A 19399-nucleotide genomic window follows, 5' to 3' on the forward strand; every position below is an offset into this window, starting at 1 on the left:
GTGTGTGTGTGTGTGTGTGTGTGTGTGTGTGTGTGTGTGTTCCTGAGGATTAATACACATGACTCTACTTAACCTTCCAACTTGGGGTGAAGATCATCCAAGCACAGGTGTGTGAACCCAGGCTCCCACGCTTAATCACCAGGTGACCTTGAAAAACTCATTTCATCAGGTAAGCCTCGGTGTTTGCATCTGTGAAGTGGGCGGATGGTAGTGCCTACCTCTCGGATTGGTGTAGAACACACATGAAGCGAGGCACACAAAGAGCTTTGCACACAGACTGCCTTCAGCCCTGAGTAGCAGGTACTGCTGCCCTGTGGGCTTCTACAGGACAGCCCAGCGGATGTGGCGTCACGGAGATCACCCTGTGGCCAAGCCGGCTTTGTGAGACTGTCTCTGAAGGTTGCCAAGGCGAGGCTTGTAGCCGCCTTGCCCCGGGCTCTTAGCTTAGCTCGGTAAGGGTGTGGTGCTAGTAGCTTGAAGGCTCTACGAGGTTGGTAGACAGAGTCCTCTGCTTGTCGTTGTGTTTGCTGCACAGCAAAACAAAATGCGGCCCAGCCCTGTGTCAGCCCCATGGTGGACTGTGGTGATCTGTGGGTTTCTCATTAGTTGCTTTTCAAAAGGGGCCCGCCAGGCCTTCCTTCCTACGGTCTTCATGCAGAGACTCCACTGAAACCTGTTTACTCTCGTCCACATTCAATCGATAGGAATTCACTGCCATTGAGTCCATTTGCCCCACAGGGACTCCCTGGCGAGGTGAAGGCTGCTACTTGCAGACTGGTGGTGGTTCCACTTGACCTGCTTTGGATGGGACTCCAACCTGGGTTTCCCAGATGGAAGGCAAAAGCCCTGCCCCTGAGCCACCCCTGCCCCAGCCTGCTTTGCTGTGATGTCAGGTATTCCTGCATGCCACTCTTATTCCTTGGGCCCTTGGAAGCACTGTTAACACCTATGGACCAAGTAGCTTCAGACATTGATCTGGGGGGGTTGGCTGAGGGACTTAAAAGGAGCCCCCGCCTTTCAGTAAATTATACTGGTGGGGGTTCTCAGAGGTCAGGGGCTTCTGTGTTCTATCTCCCATGGACAAGCCATGGTTGTTGTTTTTTTTGAGCAGGTCTATCTTCTCTGTTGTGCTTGGGACATAGGTGGGGTGGGGGGTGAGGAAGAGGCAGCCGCAACACTCTACAGTGGAGATAAAACACCCCAACCAATTCTTTGACATGAAAGCCTTTGTGCTAAAACTGTATGACAGCAATCCTTGCGGGGCAGGCGATGGGGGGGGGGGTCTTCATGGTATTCTTAAACACTTTGCTGCCACGTGAGTTGTCTGGAGGACTGAAGAGTTGCCAATGGTCCGAGCGCCGTTATGAAGATGAAGACTTAGCTTTTGAATCATGAGACTTTTATGAACACGCTCCTATTTTAAGCCACGATTATCCTTTGTATTGATTTCAGTGTGATCCACCGACTGAATAAACATGCCAATTTCTGCCAGGGAGCCAAACAGTATTTTTAACCTACTTTAAAATATGTGTTGTTTCCTATGGGTCTTGGTTTTTTTTTTAAGTTTGGAGTTGACTATGAAAGCATTTTCAATTTTTAAACCTTCCTCTCTCCAGGGAGTATGCACAGACATTTTGAACGATTAAACATAAAGCTGAGTGGGGTGGGCCATTCCTTTTGAGAGTTGCAAATAAAAATGGAAAACCGGTGACATGGTGATGTGTGCTATTGGGCATCATTCTGTGGTCAGACATCACTACAAGGAATGGGGTCATGAGACAATAGACATCTGAGTAGAAATTCTTTGAATGAGGAGTGAAAATAAATTCTTATATGTATTCCACTCTCCTACATCCCTGCCACTGTCTATTTCACCTGTTTAGTGTATAATGTTGTGTAGTTCATCATCGGCATGCCAGAAATGTTGTCTGCGTTTTCAAAAATGAAGGGAAGAGAACCAACCAGACAGCAGGAGCTTTCCATGCCCTGGTTCATGGATTCCTAAGATAACAATAGGTGCCCTTGGTGGCCTCGTGGTTATACGTTGGGCTGCAGTCCCCTAGGTCAGCAGTTTGAAACCACCAGCTGCTCCAAGGGAGAAAGATGGGCTTTTTACTCCTATAAACAGTGAAAGTCTCAAACAAAAACAAAACGCAACCCTGACTCAGGAAGTGTCAAGTGTGACAGGTACACACACAAACCACTGCCAGGAGGGCAAGGGGCAGAGGCCGAGCAGTCCGATCACGGTGAGAAACCCCAGGGTTATTCCTGTTAGTAAACAGGGAAGAATAGATTCTCTAGTAGACTGAGGCAGACAATCAAGTGATGGGGAGCTAAGCCGTTGAGTCCCCAGAAAGGACCGTTCTGAGGGCCTCCTGAGCCTGTTTGTGCTTGGAGCAGGCACGGTGTGCCTTCACTCACTGCCACCGAGTCGATTCTGACTCATCATGACCTGATAGGACAGGGTAGAACTGCCTCTGTGGGTTTCCAAGACTGTTAGTCTTTATAGGATATAGGATCCCTGTGGTGGTTACATAATCTGTTATCAATTTGAGACTTAAGAGTGAAGGGGTGGAGTTTAGCCTGTCAATCAGGTCACAGCTTGATGACCTCATTTGGAGGCACTAAGGAGATAAATTGCTAGCTGGAGGTGGGACACAGGCTTATTCCCTGGGAGACCTTGCAGCTGACAAGACACATGGAGCTAGGCTAGTGCACTGAGCTGGAGGAGCTACATGGGAGACCTCTGCCAGTGCTGAGATGCTTACAACATCACTGGATCCACAAGACTTTGCACATACTGATGTGTGATCGTCCTGCATTGGGCATCATTGCATGTGTTTCATGAGTCTGAAAAGGACTTTATAGATTGGTATCGGACATGTGGGCTCATATCAGATTTATGGACTTGATCTGTACTGGGCTTGGATGTTTTCTTAATGTACTTAATGTACTCTTTATATAAAGCTCTTTCATACACACACATGCACGCACACAAAAAAACAGTTATAGTCTCAGAAACTCACAGGAGTAGTGCTACCCTGTCCTATAGGGTCTCTGTGAGTCTGCATCCACTCAAAGGCAGTGGGAGGTAGGATAACGATGCTACTATCCCATTTTATGCGAGTCTCTGGGTGGGTCCAACAGTTCACCCATTCTGCTGCTCGCTGAAAGGTTGGCCATTTGAGTCAAACCAGGGGTGCCCTAGAAGAAAGGTCTGGTGGTCTACTTTGAAAGCCCAGTCATGGAAAACCCTACAAAGCACATTCTACTCTAACTCTCACACCTCATGCGCTGGAACCCACTCAAGGACAGTTGCTGTTGAGTATCATGTCATACACAACAGAGTAGAACCCCCTCTGTGGGTGCCTGAGACTGTCAATCTTTTGGGGAGTAGAAAACCTGGGATTTCTCCTGTGGAGTGGCCGGTAGTTTTCAACAGCTGATTATCATAGAAATGGAAATGAGGGTGGGAGAAGGGTTGCTTGCTCCTGGATTTTCAGCTGGTTTTAAAAGGTTTCTCCCCTGTTTTTTTTTTAATCCCTTTCCTTTCTGAGATAGTTAATGTTTATTGTGCCAACCTGGCCGATAAATGCATGTGGAATTAATTGAAGGGCAGAGGGATAAATGGCTCTGTGAGCCTCGCCTCTTGAGTTCTCAGGTCTCTTGCTTTGTGATGGTCAGACCAGGGTGCAGCTGCCTTGGCCAGTTCCCTGCTTCAGTTGGCCAGGCTCACTTCCTGCAAGATGTCCCTGAGGAGAAGCCGCATAGACCTACCCCGATACAGCCCTGGGGGCTGGAGCAGCCGTGTGGAGACCCCTGCCAGCGCTGAGATGCTTATACGTTCACGGACTCGGCTTCCCTCCTGCATACAGCGTCATAGTGTGTGTTTTGTGAGATGGAAGAGGACTTTGTGGATTGGTGTCGGACATATGGGTTAATGTTGAACTTCTGGGCTTGGGCAGCACTGGGTTGGGATATTTTCTTGATGCGCACTTCACCTTTATCTAAAACTCTCTCTTATACATGCCTTTCTGTGGATGTGTTTCTCTAAAGTACCCAGATTCACACACCTTCCTTCCAGTGGGAAAACAACCACCATGAAACCCACAAAGGCCCCCTTCGTCTCGGGCCCTCAGAAATCGAAGTGAGGTGAGTTTTAAGGACTGGCTCGAGCTCTTGTGTGGCAAGCACTGAAGAAGAGCCAATGGCCACCATCCTCAGCATTATTATTTGTGAATCAGACAAAACTGCCTGGTGATGGAGCCAACCGCTGCTGGTGAGTCGATCCCGACTCACAGCTGGCCTTACGGGCAGAGTAGGACTGCTCTGAGGATCGCCAGGGCTGCAACTCTTTAGACAAACAGATCGCCACATCTTTCTCCTGTGGTGCAGCTGGTGGATTCGAACCACTGACCTTTCGCTTGGCAGCCAGGCACTTTAACCACCATGCCACTAAGACTCCTTGGTTATAGACAGAAATACGAAATCACCATCTTGCAAAACAGGATCCGTTATTGCACTTACTTTGTGGAGCGAGAATCCGCACAAAATCCAGGCACGGGGGAGGGAATGGGGCCGTCGGAGAGGGCCTCAGGCATGTGACAGCTTTGGAACCAGGCCTGACCATGGGGATCCAGAATCACAGCACCCCAACGTCTCAGGAGACCCTGGCCAGCTGAGCTGACTTCCAACTGGAGAGGCTGAGTTGGGCACACACCTGCTGATGGGGGGCCATGGGGCCCTTTCCTTCGCAACATACACTGCTGGCTGAGATACCAACCCCTTCCTCCGAATCCAGATGTCCCAGGGACCCTGGGGCTTACCTGAAGTTGTAGCCTGGGGAGAGGTTGCTCTTCTGAGAAACGCCATCAAGCCGGGTGAAGGTGTACTTGGGGATGCACTGGTCCCAGGTCTTGTCCAAGTCGCACACCCAGCCGATCTTGATGCCCAGGACTCCACCCTGAGACAGTAGCAGAGGTGAGCACCCCAGCAGAGCTCTGACCCACAGCCTCAGCGGGCAGGGGCCTGAGGTTGGGGTTGGGACATGACTTGCCATTTCTCTCCATTTTCTAAGTGGAGGACTGACGTGGGGAGAAAGACACTTGTTACTCGTTGCTAGGTGAAGAAGTCCGGGAGTTAGGGTGAGACCCCTTAAGTGCATGTAACGCAGGAGAGTGGCCAGAGACCCACTTGTCTCCCATCTGGGCGGTGAAGCATGCAGGTGAAGAGCAGGGGGTGGGGGGTGGAAACTGAGGCTTGAGGGGTAGGGATTGGGAGAAGCAAGACCACTCAGGGCAGGGAAACACTCAAAAGGCAAACTCGCTGCCACAGAGTCTGTTCTGACCCATCGTGACCTATAGAGCAGAGGGTGACCCTGTAGGACAGTAGAACTGTTTCTTTGGTTTGGGGGCTGTAAATCTTTGTGGGAGCAGGTGGACAGCATGCAGGCACAAAGCCAGCTGCAGGCATGGGATGGCCCCACCAGGTGGCGCTGCTTCACTGCCCCTCCCCCCTGTCCTGGGTATCTCTTCTTCCTGCCCCAATTCCCGCAAAAGGCTGCGCCCCGTGTCCTCACCGTGCTGGCCAGTTTGGCAAAATCCTGCCCTGCAAACCTGACCACATCCCCCACCCGCAAGATGGGGCAGAAAGGCGCCTTGTCGGGGTGGAAGCGGCACGTCTTCAAATCATCAGCTGTGAGGTTGGGAAGGAGGTTTCCCCTGGGGAGAGAGTCCCAGGGTTAATGCCCTGCCCAAACCTAACACAAACACACAAACAAGCAAGCAGGAAGGCGGCTGCAGCCCATGGTGACCTCATGTGTGCGCAGAGCAGAGGGATGCCACAGGGCTTTCATGGGGTGGCCTTTAGGAAGCAGATCGCCAAGCCTCTTCCAAGGCACTTCTCACTGGGGTCAGCCCCTAACCTTGCAGTTAGTAGCCCATTCAATCCCCTCCCCTCCTCAAAAAAGAAACACACACACACACACACACACACACACACACCAAAAAGCCAACCCTGTTGCAGGAAGCCAGTTTCGACTCCTGGTCACCCCACAGTGCAGAGTAGAACAGCCCCGTACGTTCTTCTGGGCTGTAATCTTTATGGAATCCATAACCTTGATGGAATCTGTAAGGACCTTGCTTCTGCACTATCCCTGTGTGGGTTTGAACCTGCAACCTTTGGGTTGGTCTTGATGAAAACCTCTTGCATCACCCAGGGAGTGTCAATAGGAAGGCAGCCCAGACAGACACATGTGTTGCCTCAGCGGGGGGTTTTTTTTTTTTCAGGACTCCCCCATGCCCAGACAGGACATTGTCACCCTGTGTCCACACCTAATCTCCAGCTCCTACGCCAGGGGCTGCGGGCGGTAGAGGTTCCCCACCCACCCACCACCCAGTGCCTAGCACTGTCACTTGCACCCAGCCAGTGCCCTCCAAGTCCGCGGCGAATGACTGAGTGGATGGAGACAGCAGGCTTTCAGAGAGAACAGCATTTGAGGAGAGAGGGCGCGTGGATGGGCCTCCCAGGCCTCCCCAGCCTCTGGGGGTGTCCTGGGTCTCAGGTTCAGGTGTAAGCTGTTCCCAAGTTTTGAGTCCCAAGTCAGGGAAGCTGGCAGAGAAGATGGCCCTGAGGACTCCTGGGGGCCAGGGTGGCCTAGGGGGTGGGCACCCAGGGGGGTCAAGGGAACCCTGGGGGATGGGGAGGGCCCTCTTCTGAGGAACTAGGAGGCAAGGGGCACTGCCTCTTGGCTTGAGGGAGGGAGTGAGGACTCACTTCTCAAAGCTGAAGAGGGGGAAGCGGATGCTGTTCTTGATGAAAATGGTGAAGTTCTCGGCTTCCATCATGACCGGCCTGGGGGGGGAGAGCAGAGGCTTGGGCTCCTTGGGACCATGAGACGGGAAGCAGGGCCACCATTCCTGGTGGGAGTCTCCCCGGGGTGGCCAGCCACAGCCTCACCCCGGACAGAGGAGCCTCTGAGAGCTTCAGCTGAGGACTAGAGGGGGTTGGGGGGGAGAGGGGGGGAGAATACCTGGAGCCACATCCCCAACCCAGGAATGAGCACTTTGAGGGACCCTCAGAGCCTCTGCAGGGCTCCCCACACTGGTGGAGGGGAGCAGGGTGGGTCCTCTCCCTTCCTTACATTTCCACTGTGTCCACCTCAGTGGGACACCAGCCCTGGATCTCACAGGTGCGGAGTGCCGAGCTGTAGTTCACACAGCGGCCAGTGAGGATCCCTGTAGGGTGGAGACACAGCGCCACTTCTTCCTCACCCCTCTCCTCATCACCGCCTCTCCATACACCCCTTACACTGCCACCACATCAGCCCACCACCCCACACCACCACCACTCCCACCCCAGCCCTACCCCACCCAGGGACCCCCCCAGGCAGGAGGAGTGAGGCACAGGCTGGGATTTGGGGGAGGGGGTGAGCTGCAACACTTTCACCCTGCAGAGGGTGCTCTCTCACCCAGCTCCTCCCAAGCCCGCACCTCTTAACAGGCTCCAAGCCCCTGCACCCCCTTTCTCCTCACCACAGCCCATGCTCCTTGCTTCCGAGCCTTCTACCATCTCTGGCCCCTGCCAACCCTGCCCACCCTCAGGGCCCAGACCAAGCCCCCTGCTTTGGGAAGCCGACTGGGGCCACCCAGTGGGAACCCATTTCTGGTTCTCCCCTCTCTTCGTGCCTCAATGGCAGTACCTCATGGCCCCTGTCCGCCATCACCTCCACCCTGGACTGGACACTGGACACTCAGGGCTTGGCGCCCAGAGGGCATCCACACATGCCCAGGACTACACACAGGGCAGGCAAGTTCTTTGTCCTCTGCCAGCCAGGGGGGTGCTACCCTCAGAGTCCCAGCCCCCTCTAACACTCTGGAGTCAGGCCCTCCGAGGGGTGGGGAGGTAAGAAGGGCCGCACTCACCCCCGCTTGCAAAGCGCTCGGGCCGGCACTGACTGTCTGATACACAGTGGAACTTCTCCTCGCTCTGTGGACACACAGACAGGTGTGCAGCAGGTGGGTGACCGGGCGCAGATGACTGGGGGGTGGGGGGACAACCTCACACGCAGCAGGCTCTGAGCGCAGAGCCTCTCTCAGCCCTGGCGCCGCCCCCACCCACCCGTCCATCTCCTTGGCCTGCTCCCTTGCCCTCACCTCGGGACAAAGGCCTTGCATCTGGTTCTCAGTGACTATCAGCTTGGTGATGATGACGAAGACGGAGGTGCCCTGGAGGAAGGAGAGAGCAAAAACACCAGATCCCATCAGTGCGGCGGGCACTCAGAGTACGCCTGTTCTGCAGAGGGAAAGCGAGGCGGCTGGCTACAGGGCTATGAAGGGCAAGGCTGGGGCTCAAGTCCACTCTGTCTAGCCACTGCAGGGCTATTGTCAGTCCGTGTGTGTGTGTGTGTGTACACGCGTGCGTGCGTGCGTGCATGTGGGGGTCCCTGGTGCCACTGAGGGGGTGTCAGGAAGCAGCTTTGCTGACATTTCCTGGATGCTTGGGACAGGATGGGGTGAGGGGGGGCTCCTTCTTGGGATCATTCGTCTTGGGAGTCCCATCCCCAGTTCCCTTCCTATCTACCTAGCGTCAGGAGCCCACCTTGCACCGCAGTGGGTGTGGGGACACCGTACCTGGGGCGGGGTCACATAATCGGACACATCCATGATTCTGTTGGCGTAGCGTCCAAAGCCTTTCACCTTGGTCACCACCGAGGACTCGATGGCTGTGTCCCGCACCTGGTATGCCTTCTCATGCAAGAAAACCCACCTGAGGCGGGGCAGTAGGGACAGAGACAGGGAGAGAGTCGACAGATCGCTTAGTCAGGATGTCCAGCAGGGCAGCCCGGGTGCCCTCAGGTATGCCCGCCAGGGGAAGACCCTGTTAGATGCACTTGCCCAATAGCTCTGCCTCTGCCACCACCCCCCCATGACTCACAGCGCCCCCAAGGACTGTCCTAATCAGCCCTGCCCACTCCACCCCCCACCCCCATCCCCCGTGAACCGGGAATACCAGTTATCCGTGTCTGTGGGCACAAGCTGTTTGCATTTGACTCAAAACAAAACAAATTCCCTGCCCTGATGCATAGCGCCCTAATAGGACAGAGCAGAGCCGAGCAGCCCTGTGGGTGTCTGAGGCTGTCCATGTGGATGGGAGCAGAGCCCGGGTGGCATAGTGGTGACCAAGTTGACTGCTAACTGCAAGGGCAGCAGTTTGAAACCGCCAGCTGCTCTGTGGCAGAAAGCCATGGCTTTCTACTCCCGTGAAGAGTTACAGTCTTGCAAGCTCACAGGGGCAGTTCCCCCTTGTCCTATAGGGTGGCTCTGAGTCAGCATCCACGGGATGGCAGTGCGTGTGTCTGGCGGCTCCTCTGCTAACAGTTGGAACTCACCCGCAGCTCTGGAGCAGAAAGAAAAGGCAGTCCGCTCCGCTCCAGGAGATTACAGCCTTGGAAACCCGGTGAGGCAGTTTGCTCTGCTCTGCGAGCTTCCTTAGCGTTAGAATCGAATGGAGGGAGACCACCACTAGCTAGCCTCAAAGGTGGTGGTTTGGACCCACCCCGAGGAGCTCTGTGGGAGAAAGTGGAGGCTGTCTGCGCCCATGAAGCTTGGCAGCCTCAGAGACCTTCAAGGGCAGCTCAGTTCTGTCCTGTAGGGTCACCGAGAGTCAGAATCGACTTTGTGCCAGGGAAGGTTTTATTTTTAGGCCATTTCCCATCACAAGGGGCCCTAGTGGCACTGTGAGTTCAGTGGGGGGGCTACTAACCATAAGATCGAGGGGGCGAACCCACCAGCCTCTTGGAAAGATTTGCCGTCTTGGAGACCCAATGGGGGCAGTTCTACTCTGTCCTCAAGTGCCGCCAGGAGTTGATGTGATAAAGCCTGTGAGCGTCCAGTGAGTAGTTCAAAGTGCCCTCGGTGACTAACTACAAGGCTGCAGGCTTGAGTCTACCTGGAGGTGTTCAGAAGAAAGGCCTGGTGGTCTACTTCCCTCAGTTCGGCTCTTGCAACCCCCAGGGAGGCAAGTTTTACCTGGCACACATGGGCCTGCCCTGAGTTGGAATCCATTCCAGGACAGTAACTGGTTGTGGGGTGGGGTGGGGTTGGGGCTGGGAGCGGAAGGGAAGGATGATCGGATTGCTCCTGTGGAGAATGCCCAGCCGAGTCATGCCAGGATGGCAATGGAGGCCACCTCTCTTCCTGCAGGCACCCAGCAGGGGAACCTAGACCTCTCTCCATGCCTCCCAGGATTCGTTCAGGGCGGACCTGAGTGGCTGGCACAATGTCTGCAGGAGTCCAGTAAGTATGTGCTGAGTCCATCACGGCACTTGGGATCTAGGGAGTTGGCGATCAAGCCGCAGCTGAGGATAGAGGAGGAAGGGACCAGCCGCCTGCACAGCCAGAGTTGGGTTGGCCAGGGAAGTCCGTCCAACCACCGTCTTTATTATTCCTTGGACTGTGCTGCCACCCAGTGGCTATTTACCTGTACTGACGCCGCCCCACAGTTTCCAGCCACGGTGGAGGCCTGGGGCTGAGTGATGAAGTGTCCTTCCTTGCTTACTTCCACACCTCCTTCCGATTCTCCCCAGCAGCAGGGTCGGATGATCCAATAAGCAAGGGAGGCGCCGGCTTCCTCATGCTTACTTACTAGGGTGTCGTGAACGGTTGAGACTCGTGCCCGCCCCGAAGCAAAAAGAGTCTACTTGTCTGGGAGGCGCCTGCCTGCCTTTTCATCTGAGACCGTCGCAGGCTGGGAGGCTCCGGCTACACCGATGATAGCTTCTTCAGGAGCACTTCCAAGCCAGGCCCCGCTGCATCCTTCTCTAACGGCACCGCACACCCAGGGCCTGTGCCAGACAGACGTCGGCGCAGTTAGTGGACGGGGCTCATGACCGCCCCGCACACAGTGGAGCCAGATGCAGCCTGGCCAAGTGCCAACCCCGTGATGAGTCGGGGTCAGATTGCTGTGCTCCACAGGGTCTCCACTGGCTGATTTTTAGAAGTAGTTCTCCAGACCTTTCTTCCTAGCCTGGCTCAAGTCTAGAAGCCACGCCCAAGTTCACCAACAGAGGGGTGGTGGCTGAGCATGGGGCGCCACCAAATCAAACTCCAGGGTAGAACTGCCCGTGGGGTTCTCCAGGCTGTGGAGAACATGGCCACGTCTTCACGTCTTTTCTCCCAGGGTTCCCTTTGCCACGCTGTCGAGGGCTTCACCGTTGCACCACCAGGGCTCTGCATAGGTGCACTGGCCCGGGATTGAACCTGGGCCTCTCTCAAGGTAAGCCAGAATTCAACCACTGAGCTGCCCATGTCCCCCAAATGCCGCTATGGGCCCCCTTTACAGAAGGGAAAACCTCATCAAGTACACTTGGCAAATGCTGCCTGCTCCTCACCCCCCCTGCAAGGCCCGTCCACGTGGGTGATGAACAAGCACAGAAGCACGTTGCTGTGTGCCTGCCTCAGTGGCATGTGCCCAGCTCTCTCCTTTCCCACTCACCTTTGATCTAGGATCCCTGTTTGGGAGAACTCCTGGGTGCCAGCCCTGGGAACGGGAACAGAGGACATGGTGGCTTTGGGTGGTGTTGTGCGTGTCCCAGGGTGGTGGAGGTGAGCATGCCCAGCGGTGAGGCGTGGCTGAGGAAGGACTGGTAGGAGGTTTTACAGGGAGGTAGAGCCCTAGAGCTCTGGTCCACAGCATGGGAGGCAGTAAGTACCCCATCTCAGGACAGATGGAATCCGCAGAGGCCTGGGGCCTCCTTCCAGGTGCACTGAGAGGTGGAGGGTGGGCTGTTGGAAGAGGAAGCGGCTCCCTCTGGCTAGGTCAGCCGGCGGGAGGGGGTGCTATGGGCAGGTTGGCTGCAAACCGTGCTGGGTTTGCAAGTGGCTGCCTGTTCGGCTTTCAGTGGACAGTGTCCACTTCCTGGAAGTCAGACCTCCTTATCGAGTGTGGCGGGGGGTGGGTGCAGTGTGTTGGGGGGAGTTAGGGAGGAGTGGGAGGGAACCACAACCTGTGTTGGCAAATGGCTCCTAACAGGTTCCTTCCTTCACTGCTGCTGCTGGATAGGAGGCAACCTCTCAGTTAATGCACCATTAAGAGTTATTCACGCGTGTGAACAAAGCTCTTACGAGCACCACGCTTCTCTGGGAGCCTGCGGTGGCGAGCACCTTCCCTCCTCACTCCTCTCTTCTCTCTCTCGAGGGGGGGGAGGGGCGGCGTCCGTGGAGGGCTCACAAGATAGCCTGTCTTGTGCAGAAATGTTACCCATGACAGAAAGTGGAGACCTTGTCCAAATGCTCACTGTTGGCTTTGGACCCTCTGCTGTGGGGTCCAGGACCCCTGCTCTCTACTCCCGGCTGAGGGGCAGCCTGGGAGAAGCTCACCCTCTTGGGACTGCAGTCTGTGACTAGCCACAGAAGGGATTCATCTCTGAGTGCCGAGCTAAGGACCCGGTTTTCTGAGACCCTTAGACCTCAGGACCCTTTGCAGATGAGAAGCAGAATTTACACCATAGGTTCGCGAGCTTCTTTGGCCGACTGCCCCCTTTTCAAAGAGAGAAACAAATACATAAGACACCACGCCCCTTAGCAATTAAAAACGTTTGTAGGATAGCCCAGCATCTATGATAAAGTGTAGGCATCTGCTTCTACAGGCCCTGTGGATCATTCCAGTGCCCCCAGGGGGGCAGTATCGTCCACTTTGGGAACCAATGGTTTAGAGAACCCTTGTCACCTGGCCAAGACACCATGCTGGGTGCTTTATGGGTATTAATTCAGTGGGTTCATTCAAAGAATTAATACCCAGATGAGGCAGTTTCTGTTATTAGCCTTAGGTTACAAACGGGAAACAGAGGCATGGTGGGATGGGCTAACAGTCCAAGGTCAGACAACCTGTATATGGGTCCCTGAGTAGGCACTCCACAAGGCAGGTTCACACAGTGGCTTCCATAAAGAGCTCCAACATCAGAACAATTATGAGGACGGCTCAGAACCGGGTTGCTATGGGTCAGAACCGACTCGATGGTACTGAACAGCAACAACCAGGCAGCTGAGCTTCCAACGGTTCAGCCTGGTTGCGTCATGGGTGACGGACAAGGTGACACCAGAATGGACGTGAAGTTTTAACATGGGGAATGTTAATTGGAGTGGGAACAAAATGAACCTCATCTCCGTCATAGAAAACAAGGGTGTTGGACGTGTTGCATTGCGATCCGATCTCTTGACTGGCTGAATCAGAGACAATGGTGCCCCAGCTCAAAGATGGCAGCAACTGCACACTTTGAATGTGTGTTGCTTTCCAGGGTGGATTACCCAGTCAGCAAGGCAAGCCCGGGCTCCCTTGTGCTTACTGACTGACCTGTAGTGAAGAAAGTCCTGAGACTTTGATTCTGTAGAGAGGTGCTTGGTTTTGGGAGAGCGATACTGGCCATATCTAGGAGCAGAGTCTCGGCTGGGGTGAAGATAATGTGGAATTATTCATGATCGATTGGTAAGTCAGTCTGCGATTACTGGGTAATCTGGCACGGGCTGCTCTCCACGGAGTCCCGGCAACAATCCAGTCTCCAAAGGGGATCACTCACACCTTTCCCGAGTCTCCCAACCCTGGGCCTCGGCTTGTCATTTTCCCATTCGGGGTTGAAGCTCCAGATCATCTGAATCTGTCCCAGGTTAGCATCGTCATGATTGAGCTGGCTCGAACCAGTTTAGGGGCCTGCTCCACCGTGCTCTAGTGCACACAGCCACCCCACTGAGTGCCTCCAGCCGGGCCCTGGGATAGGGCCTCCTCACACTGCCCCCTCCCGGGCCTGGCTCCTGTCCTGCCAGCATCTATCTGTTCCATCACCGGGGAGAAGAACTGGTGGAGAGGCGTCTCAAGAGGAAGGGCCCAGGACAATTAGCCAACTCTTCTCTCTTCCTCCCCAGCCTTTCTTCCAAGGCTCTGTCTCAAGTTCAGCGGGGAGAAGAGGCTGCATCAGAATCCTCCCGCCAAGTTAAATAATGAGCGGAAGAGTGTCAGCGGCCCCAGGGGCCGGAGGATGTCATAGAGGCAGCTCATAAAAAGCTCATAAAAAGCGGGTGCTTCGTTTCCAGAAAGGAGGGGCTGGGTCTGTCTCCAGAGGCTAGGGCTAAGGAGATTGGGCAGGACCCAGCCTTGGATTCTTGGCATTTACTCGGCGGCACGGGTTTCTTATTTCCTCGCGTGTTCCTGGTTTATTATTTATAGAGCAGGAGGTGGGTGGCGGCTCCTTGGTAGGTGGGATGTGCAGGAAGGAGGCTGGAGCAGGCGGTGTCCCGGCACCCCTGTCCACCACCAAGGAGTCAAGGGGGAGGCCAGGAGTGGGTGCCAGCAAGGCTGGGGATAAGAGGAACCCAGCGAGAAGGTGTCAGCTGGGCAGAGGGAGAGGGGGAGGCGTGCTGGGAATCTCTGCAGTAATAATAGTGAGTCACCCCTCCCAGGCTGGCCAGGGGATACATGTCACCTCCCCTCCAGTAACATCACGAGAGAAGGTATTCTTACCCCCCACTTCCCAGATATGGGGCCTGGGACTGCAGAGGCATCGAAGGCCACTCTGCTTAGTGGCTTCGGGCCAGACACACAGTGCTGCATATGCCACAGGGCCGTCCGCTCCCACGAAGACTTACCATCTCGGAAACCCAAGAGAGGGTCACTGTGAGTCGGGGCCAACTCAGTGGCAGTGGGATCCTTATGGAAGCAGGCAGTCAGGCCTTTCTTCCAAAGTGCCACCGGGCTGGGCTGTGCAGACCACCACCCTTAGGATTTGTAGCTGAAGGTGAACTCTTTGCACCCTCCAGGAGAAGGCAGACAGAGAACTCTAGGGACAGTTGTCTCTCGGAAGCTGTGGGGTTGTTTCGTGTCAGAACTGACCCCAGAGGTGATGGGTTTGTGTTTTGTTTTCCCCTTCGGGGCACAGTACCTCCCGGAGCTCACAGCTCGGTGTAGTGTTCTACCCAGAGCTAAAAGGAGGCTGAGTAGGATGAACCAAGGGCTCAGTGGGTTACGCATAGGGCGCTAACGGCAAACCCACCAGCTGCTGGGGGGCAAGGAGGGGGAGAGCTGAGGCAGTCTGTGGCTGCAGACACTGGGAACCCGATGGAGCCATTGTGCACTGCTTGACAGCATTCAACTTGACGGCAGTGGGTTCATTATGGCCCAAACAGGGTGCGTTTGTGAATTGGGGCTCTCAGGCGTGTGAGCAGCAGAGCAGGGTCAGGAGGGCCGTAATTGGTCCAGAAGTCACCATCATGGTCTTTCTTCAGGTGACTAGTGCATCCAAGGGCCGGGAAATGCCCTCCCCACTGGCTTGCAGGGAGGCTGCTTCCTCCATCTGGCCAAGGCCTCCAGGGACTCCAGCCCAGGAGTTTCCCCCTACTCCCTCCTCGGGTGCCCAGGAAGGGGGTGGGCTGCTCTGAGGGAGTCCCGGCCCACAGTGGAGACTGGAGATGATCAGTGGGGCCCAGAAAAGGCATCAGGAGTACCCGCTCTGCCCTGGCTTCTCTGCACTTGGGCTGGGCCAAGGCACCCAGAGCTGACACAGGCTGGGCCACAGACAAGCAGCCAGGTTAGAGGCAGGGCTGGGGTGTGTGGGTGGGGATTCCTGGAGGTGGGGTTGAGGTTGCTGTGAGTCCTTCTGAGGGGTGACAGCCACACCTGTGCTAGGTAAACCTGGGCATCTTGTCTACCTGGCAGGGACGCTGTAGAAGAGATTCAATATCGGTTTAGCTTTACCATCCCAAACCAGACCGAACTCACTGCCATCGAGCCAATGCCAACTCCTAGCGACCTTATAGGACAGGGTAGAACTGCACACACACACACACACACACACACACACACACACACACACACACACCCCGTGAGTTCTTGAGACTAAAATGACAAGCCTGTCTGTAGTAGAAAAAGTAAGGCCAGAGGTGAGGATGGCAAGACTTTGTCTTCCATACTTTGGACATCATGTCAGGAGAGAGCAGCTCTGGAGAAGGGCATCGTGCTTGGTGAAGTGGAAGGGCAGTGAAAACGAGGAGGGCCCTCCAGAAGACGGGTGGCCATGGGTTGAGGCAGAAGAACAATCGTGAGGACGGCACAGGGCCATGCATTGTTCCTTCTGGTGTGCACGGGTTGCTAGGGGTTGACGCCCACTCGATGGCACCTCACCACCACCACCACCACCACCACCACCACCACCACCGCTCTTTACAGGCACAGAAAGTCTGTCTTTCTCTGGAGGAGCGGCTGGTGGTTTCAGACAGGGGGCCTTGAGGTTAGCAGCCCAGTGAGTCACCACCATGCTTGCCCCCAGGGCTCTTTAACTTGGGGTCACAGAAGTCCAAATCCTTTCCAAGTCTGTGACATCCGGTCGCTGGCTCCCTCCATGCCTGCTAGGTCTCCTCGCTGGTTCCTCGGCAGCCACCCCTATCTCCCCAGATGCTGGAGTGTACCGGCCTCGTGGGGACCCCATGTGGATGCAGTAGAACTGTTGAGGCGGGTTCGAGCTGGGATCTTTGGGAAGCAGATCACCGGACTGCCTCCCAAGGCCCGACTGGCTGGATTTGAACCATCAATCTTTGGGCTAATAGTGCAGAGTCCGCATCACCGGGGAGTCCTTCATCCACTCGTACCCCTCTCCAGCCCATTGTTGCCACAGCAAGAAGGCTGGAGCCAGCTTCCCTCCACAATAGTCAATCTGCTGCCCTCCTCTCTCTCTCTAGTCAATATGCTGTCTCTCTCTTTCACCACATCAGTGTTTCTCATCCACAAGAGACCTTTGCGAGTGTTTGAAGACTCCCAGGGCTCCCCGCCCCATCTCACACCTCCCACCGCTTTGCCCCTACGTTTCGGCTGTAACAACCTTCTTCTCTTCCTCCCACGTACCAGGCTCTTGCCCTGCGTGGAGACAGTTTCTTTGCCTCAGACACTCTTTCGTCCCTCCGTCCACCAGCCTCTTCCTGCTCACCCTTCAGCTCTTAGCTCAGATGCTACCTCTCCAGGAAGCTTTCCGCGGGTTCCCAGATCAGGACAGATGCCTCCGCACTAGCAGGGCTCCTACAACTCTGCGCCCCATCTGCAAACCCAGAACCACAGTGGAAACTGGACATCCGTTCGTGGAGATTATCTGGATTCGTGTTCATCTGTTGCGCTGCGTTGTCAACGCCACAAGGAAAAAGTCGCTCTATTTTCGCCTACTAGGCTACCCTTGGGTCACAATGCCTAAGAGATTCCCTGTGGTTTTTTTTTTTTGCTAAATGAATGACAATGGATTCCTGAAGTTGAACTGTTCTGGGGTTCCTGTGGCCTGAGATGGGGTTCCGGCAGGCAGGGGGTGGGTTGGGCATCAGAGTGCACTGATGCAATTGGGAGGAGCTGCTCTGTGGGGACCTGTCAGGCGGGGAGATGGATGGGTTGGGTATGGAGACGCCAAGGAGCCTCTCCCACCCCCTCCCACGGGCTGGGCTCCAGCGTGAGATGGGATTTGTAATGAGGGAGAGACAAGTGCAGGGGGTCTAGTGCAGCAGCCGCCTGTCTCCATCCTTTATCCATCTCCCACCTGAGGCCAGGAGAGCCAGCCTAGTCCCCCAATGTGCTGAGGCAGCTTCCACATGAGCTGGGACCAAAAATACCATCTCTTGGGTATAAACAATCACAGCGTTCTGTACACATACGAACACGGAAGAGCCAGTGTGGAGCCGGGGGTGGAGGGGTTGACCTGGAACGTTTGCAAACATCATGCCTCCGAACACCTCCCCTTTGAAAGGGACATCTGGAGCCCACTGCAACCCTTTCTTAATGTCCCCAAAGGCACTGGGTGGACAGCATTGCCCACAGCCGCCGCAGCACCCAAGCTCACCAGCTCTCACAAGCACACGGAGCCCCAGAATCACTTCGCATGCATCTGCCTGCCTATTGCACACACACCCCCCCCCAAACCCCACACCCTCACACAGCATTCCAGGCTTTCGGGCAGAGACCCGCTCGCAGGGCACGTGCACACAGGAGTCCTCTCCGACTTGCGTGCAGGAGCTAACTCATGCCAGTAGGTACTCGCTGTGGTCTCTTACTCACAGACCCATTGTCTCAGGGAACTAGGAGTCTCCAGGAGACCAGCAAAACACACACACACACACACACACACACACAGAAATTCTCCAGGGAACTTCCTGGTGCCCACCTGGGAGTGGAAACTATCAGGACGACAGAAGCTGTGCTGCCCCCCCACCCCCTCCATTGTTTGCTCCCTGGCCCTTTGTGTGTGAGGAGCCTGGCAGGACTCTTCCCCACCTCCCAATGGACAACAATCAGGGAGAAGCAGGGACTGGAGGCCCTTCCAGATTCTTGGGGAGGGATTCCATACTATCTGCAGAAAAACGACTTTTCTCTTCGGCACCCCCTCACCCCCACCCCCACGGGGTAGTTAATCCAGATGTATCCTCCTCCCTAAGAGTAAGAGCTTTGCTCCCTCAAACGCCCCCCTTCCAAGCTGCAAGGGGAATCCTCACTTCTCCACAGACCCTTCCTGACTGGCGAGCCCTCTGTTCCATCCTGTCACCCACCTGTCACTAGCTCCCTTGCTTCAGGTTCTTCTTCCTTGGTCTGCTCCCCTCCCCCAACCCTGCCCTGGGCTCTTTAATCTTTTGAGACCTCAACGAATGGGCTGATGTGAAGGGTGGTGGTCTGCAGGCCACCAGGGAGCTCTCCCGGTGGAGGACTCTGCTCCTCAGTGTGTCTAGGCTGTTTCTACCCGCGGATGACTTACTGGGGCCCAAAACTCATCTGGAGACCAGGTCTTGGGTGGAGGTGACAGAGCCTAGACCTTTAGGACGTGGGTCCACAGAAGAAAACCCCTTCCCTTCCCTCTCCCCGGCCCCCAGCTCCAAGAGGGGCAGCTCGAGAGGCTGCAGACTAAGACTTCCAGGCAGTCCTTCCTTCCCACCAAGGGCCTCAAGAGCCACACACTCACCCAACGAAGTAGGAGATGATCAGAAGCTGAACTGCCCGGTTGATGATCCCAATGGTCCAGCTTTTCACAACCACCGACTTCGTGGTCTCATAGGTGAAGAAGTCAGAGAGGCAGTTCATGCTGAGGGAGTGCTCAGGGGTCACACGGAGGGGGCCCAGGGGCAACCTCAGGAGGGAGAGGTCTTCAGGGTAGGGAGATGGAGATGGAGAGAGGCCTGGAGGGGCTGCTGAGAGGGGTTGGGCAGGGGGAGCCTATTCCTTTAAGCCCAGTGCCCAGGCTCTCTCTGCTCTTGACACTGTGGATTGCCAAGAGTCTAGGTCCAGGGTGGGAGGACCCCCTTTTTGTTTGTCTCCACCCCACTCTGCTGTGATGTCACGGCAGGGCTGGGTCTCCAGTCCTGGGCTCCTGATTGCTTGGGATGCAGCTGGCTAG

General features: G+C 55.5%; 1 protein-coding gene across 1 annotated transcript in view; it reads right to left on the bottom strand.

Annotated features, from left to right (window-relative positions):
• P2RX3 (purinergic receptor P2X 3) overlaps positions 1-19086 on the bottom strand; it is a 35841-nt gene extending 16755 nt beyond the window's left edge. Inside the window, exons 1-8 of the mRNA XM_004714903.3 lie at positions 18968-19086; positions 8631-8766; positions 8154-8225; positions 7923-7986; positions 7142-7235; positions 6775-6852; positions 5579-5720; positions 4827-4963 (exon numbers count right to left, since the gene is read on the bottom strand). Of these exons, the coding sequence (XP_004714960.1) occupies positions 4827-4963; positions 5579-5720; positions 6775-6852; positions 7142-7235; positions 7923-7986; positions 8154-8225; positions 8631-8766; positions 18968-19086 (842 nt within the window). The remainder of the gene's footprint in view (positions 1-4826; positions 4964-5578; positions 5721-6774; positions 6853-7141; positions 7236-7922; positions 7987-8153; positions 8226-8630; positions 8767-18967) is intronic.
• Positions 19087-19399: the final 313 nt, after the last annotated feature.

The sequence above is a fragment of the Echinops telfairi genome, unplaced genomic scaffold (genome assembly GCF_000313985.2).
Source record: "Echinops telfairi isolate 266 unplaced genomic scaffold, ASM31398v2 ScPeMD7_7416;HRSCAF=8454, whole genome shotgun sequence".
NCBI lineage: Eukaryota > Metazoa > Chordata > Mammalia > Afrosoricida > Tenrecidae > Echinops > Echinops telfairi.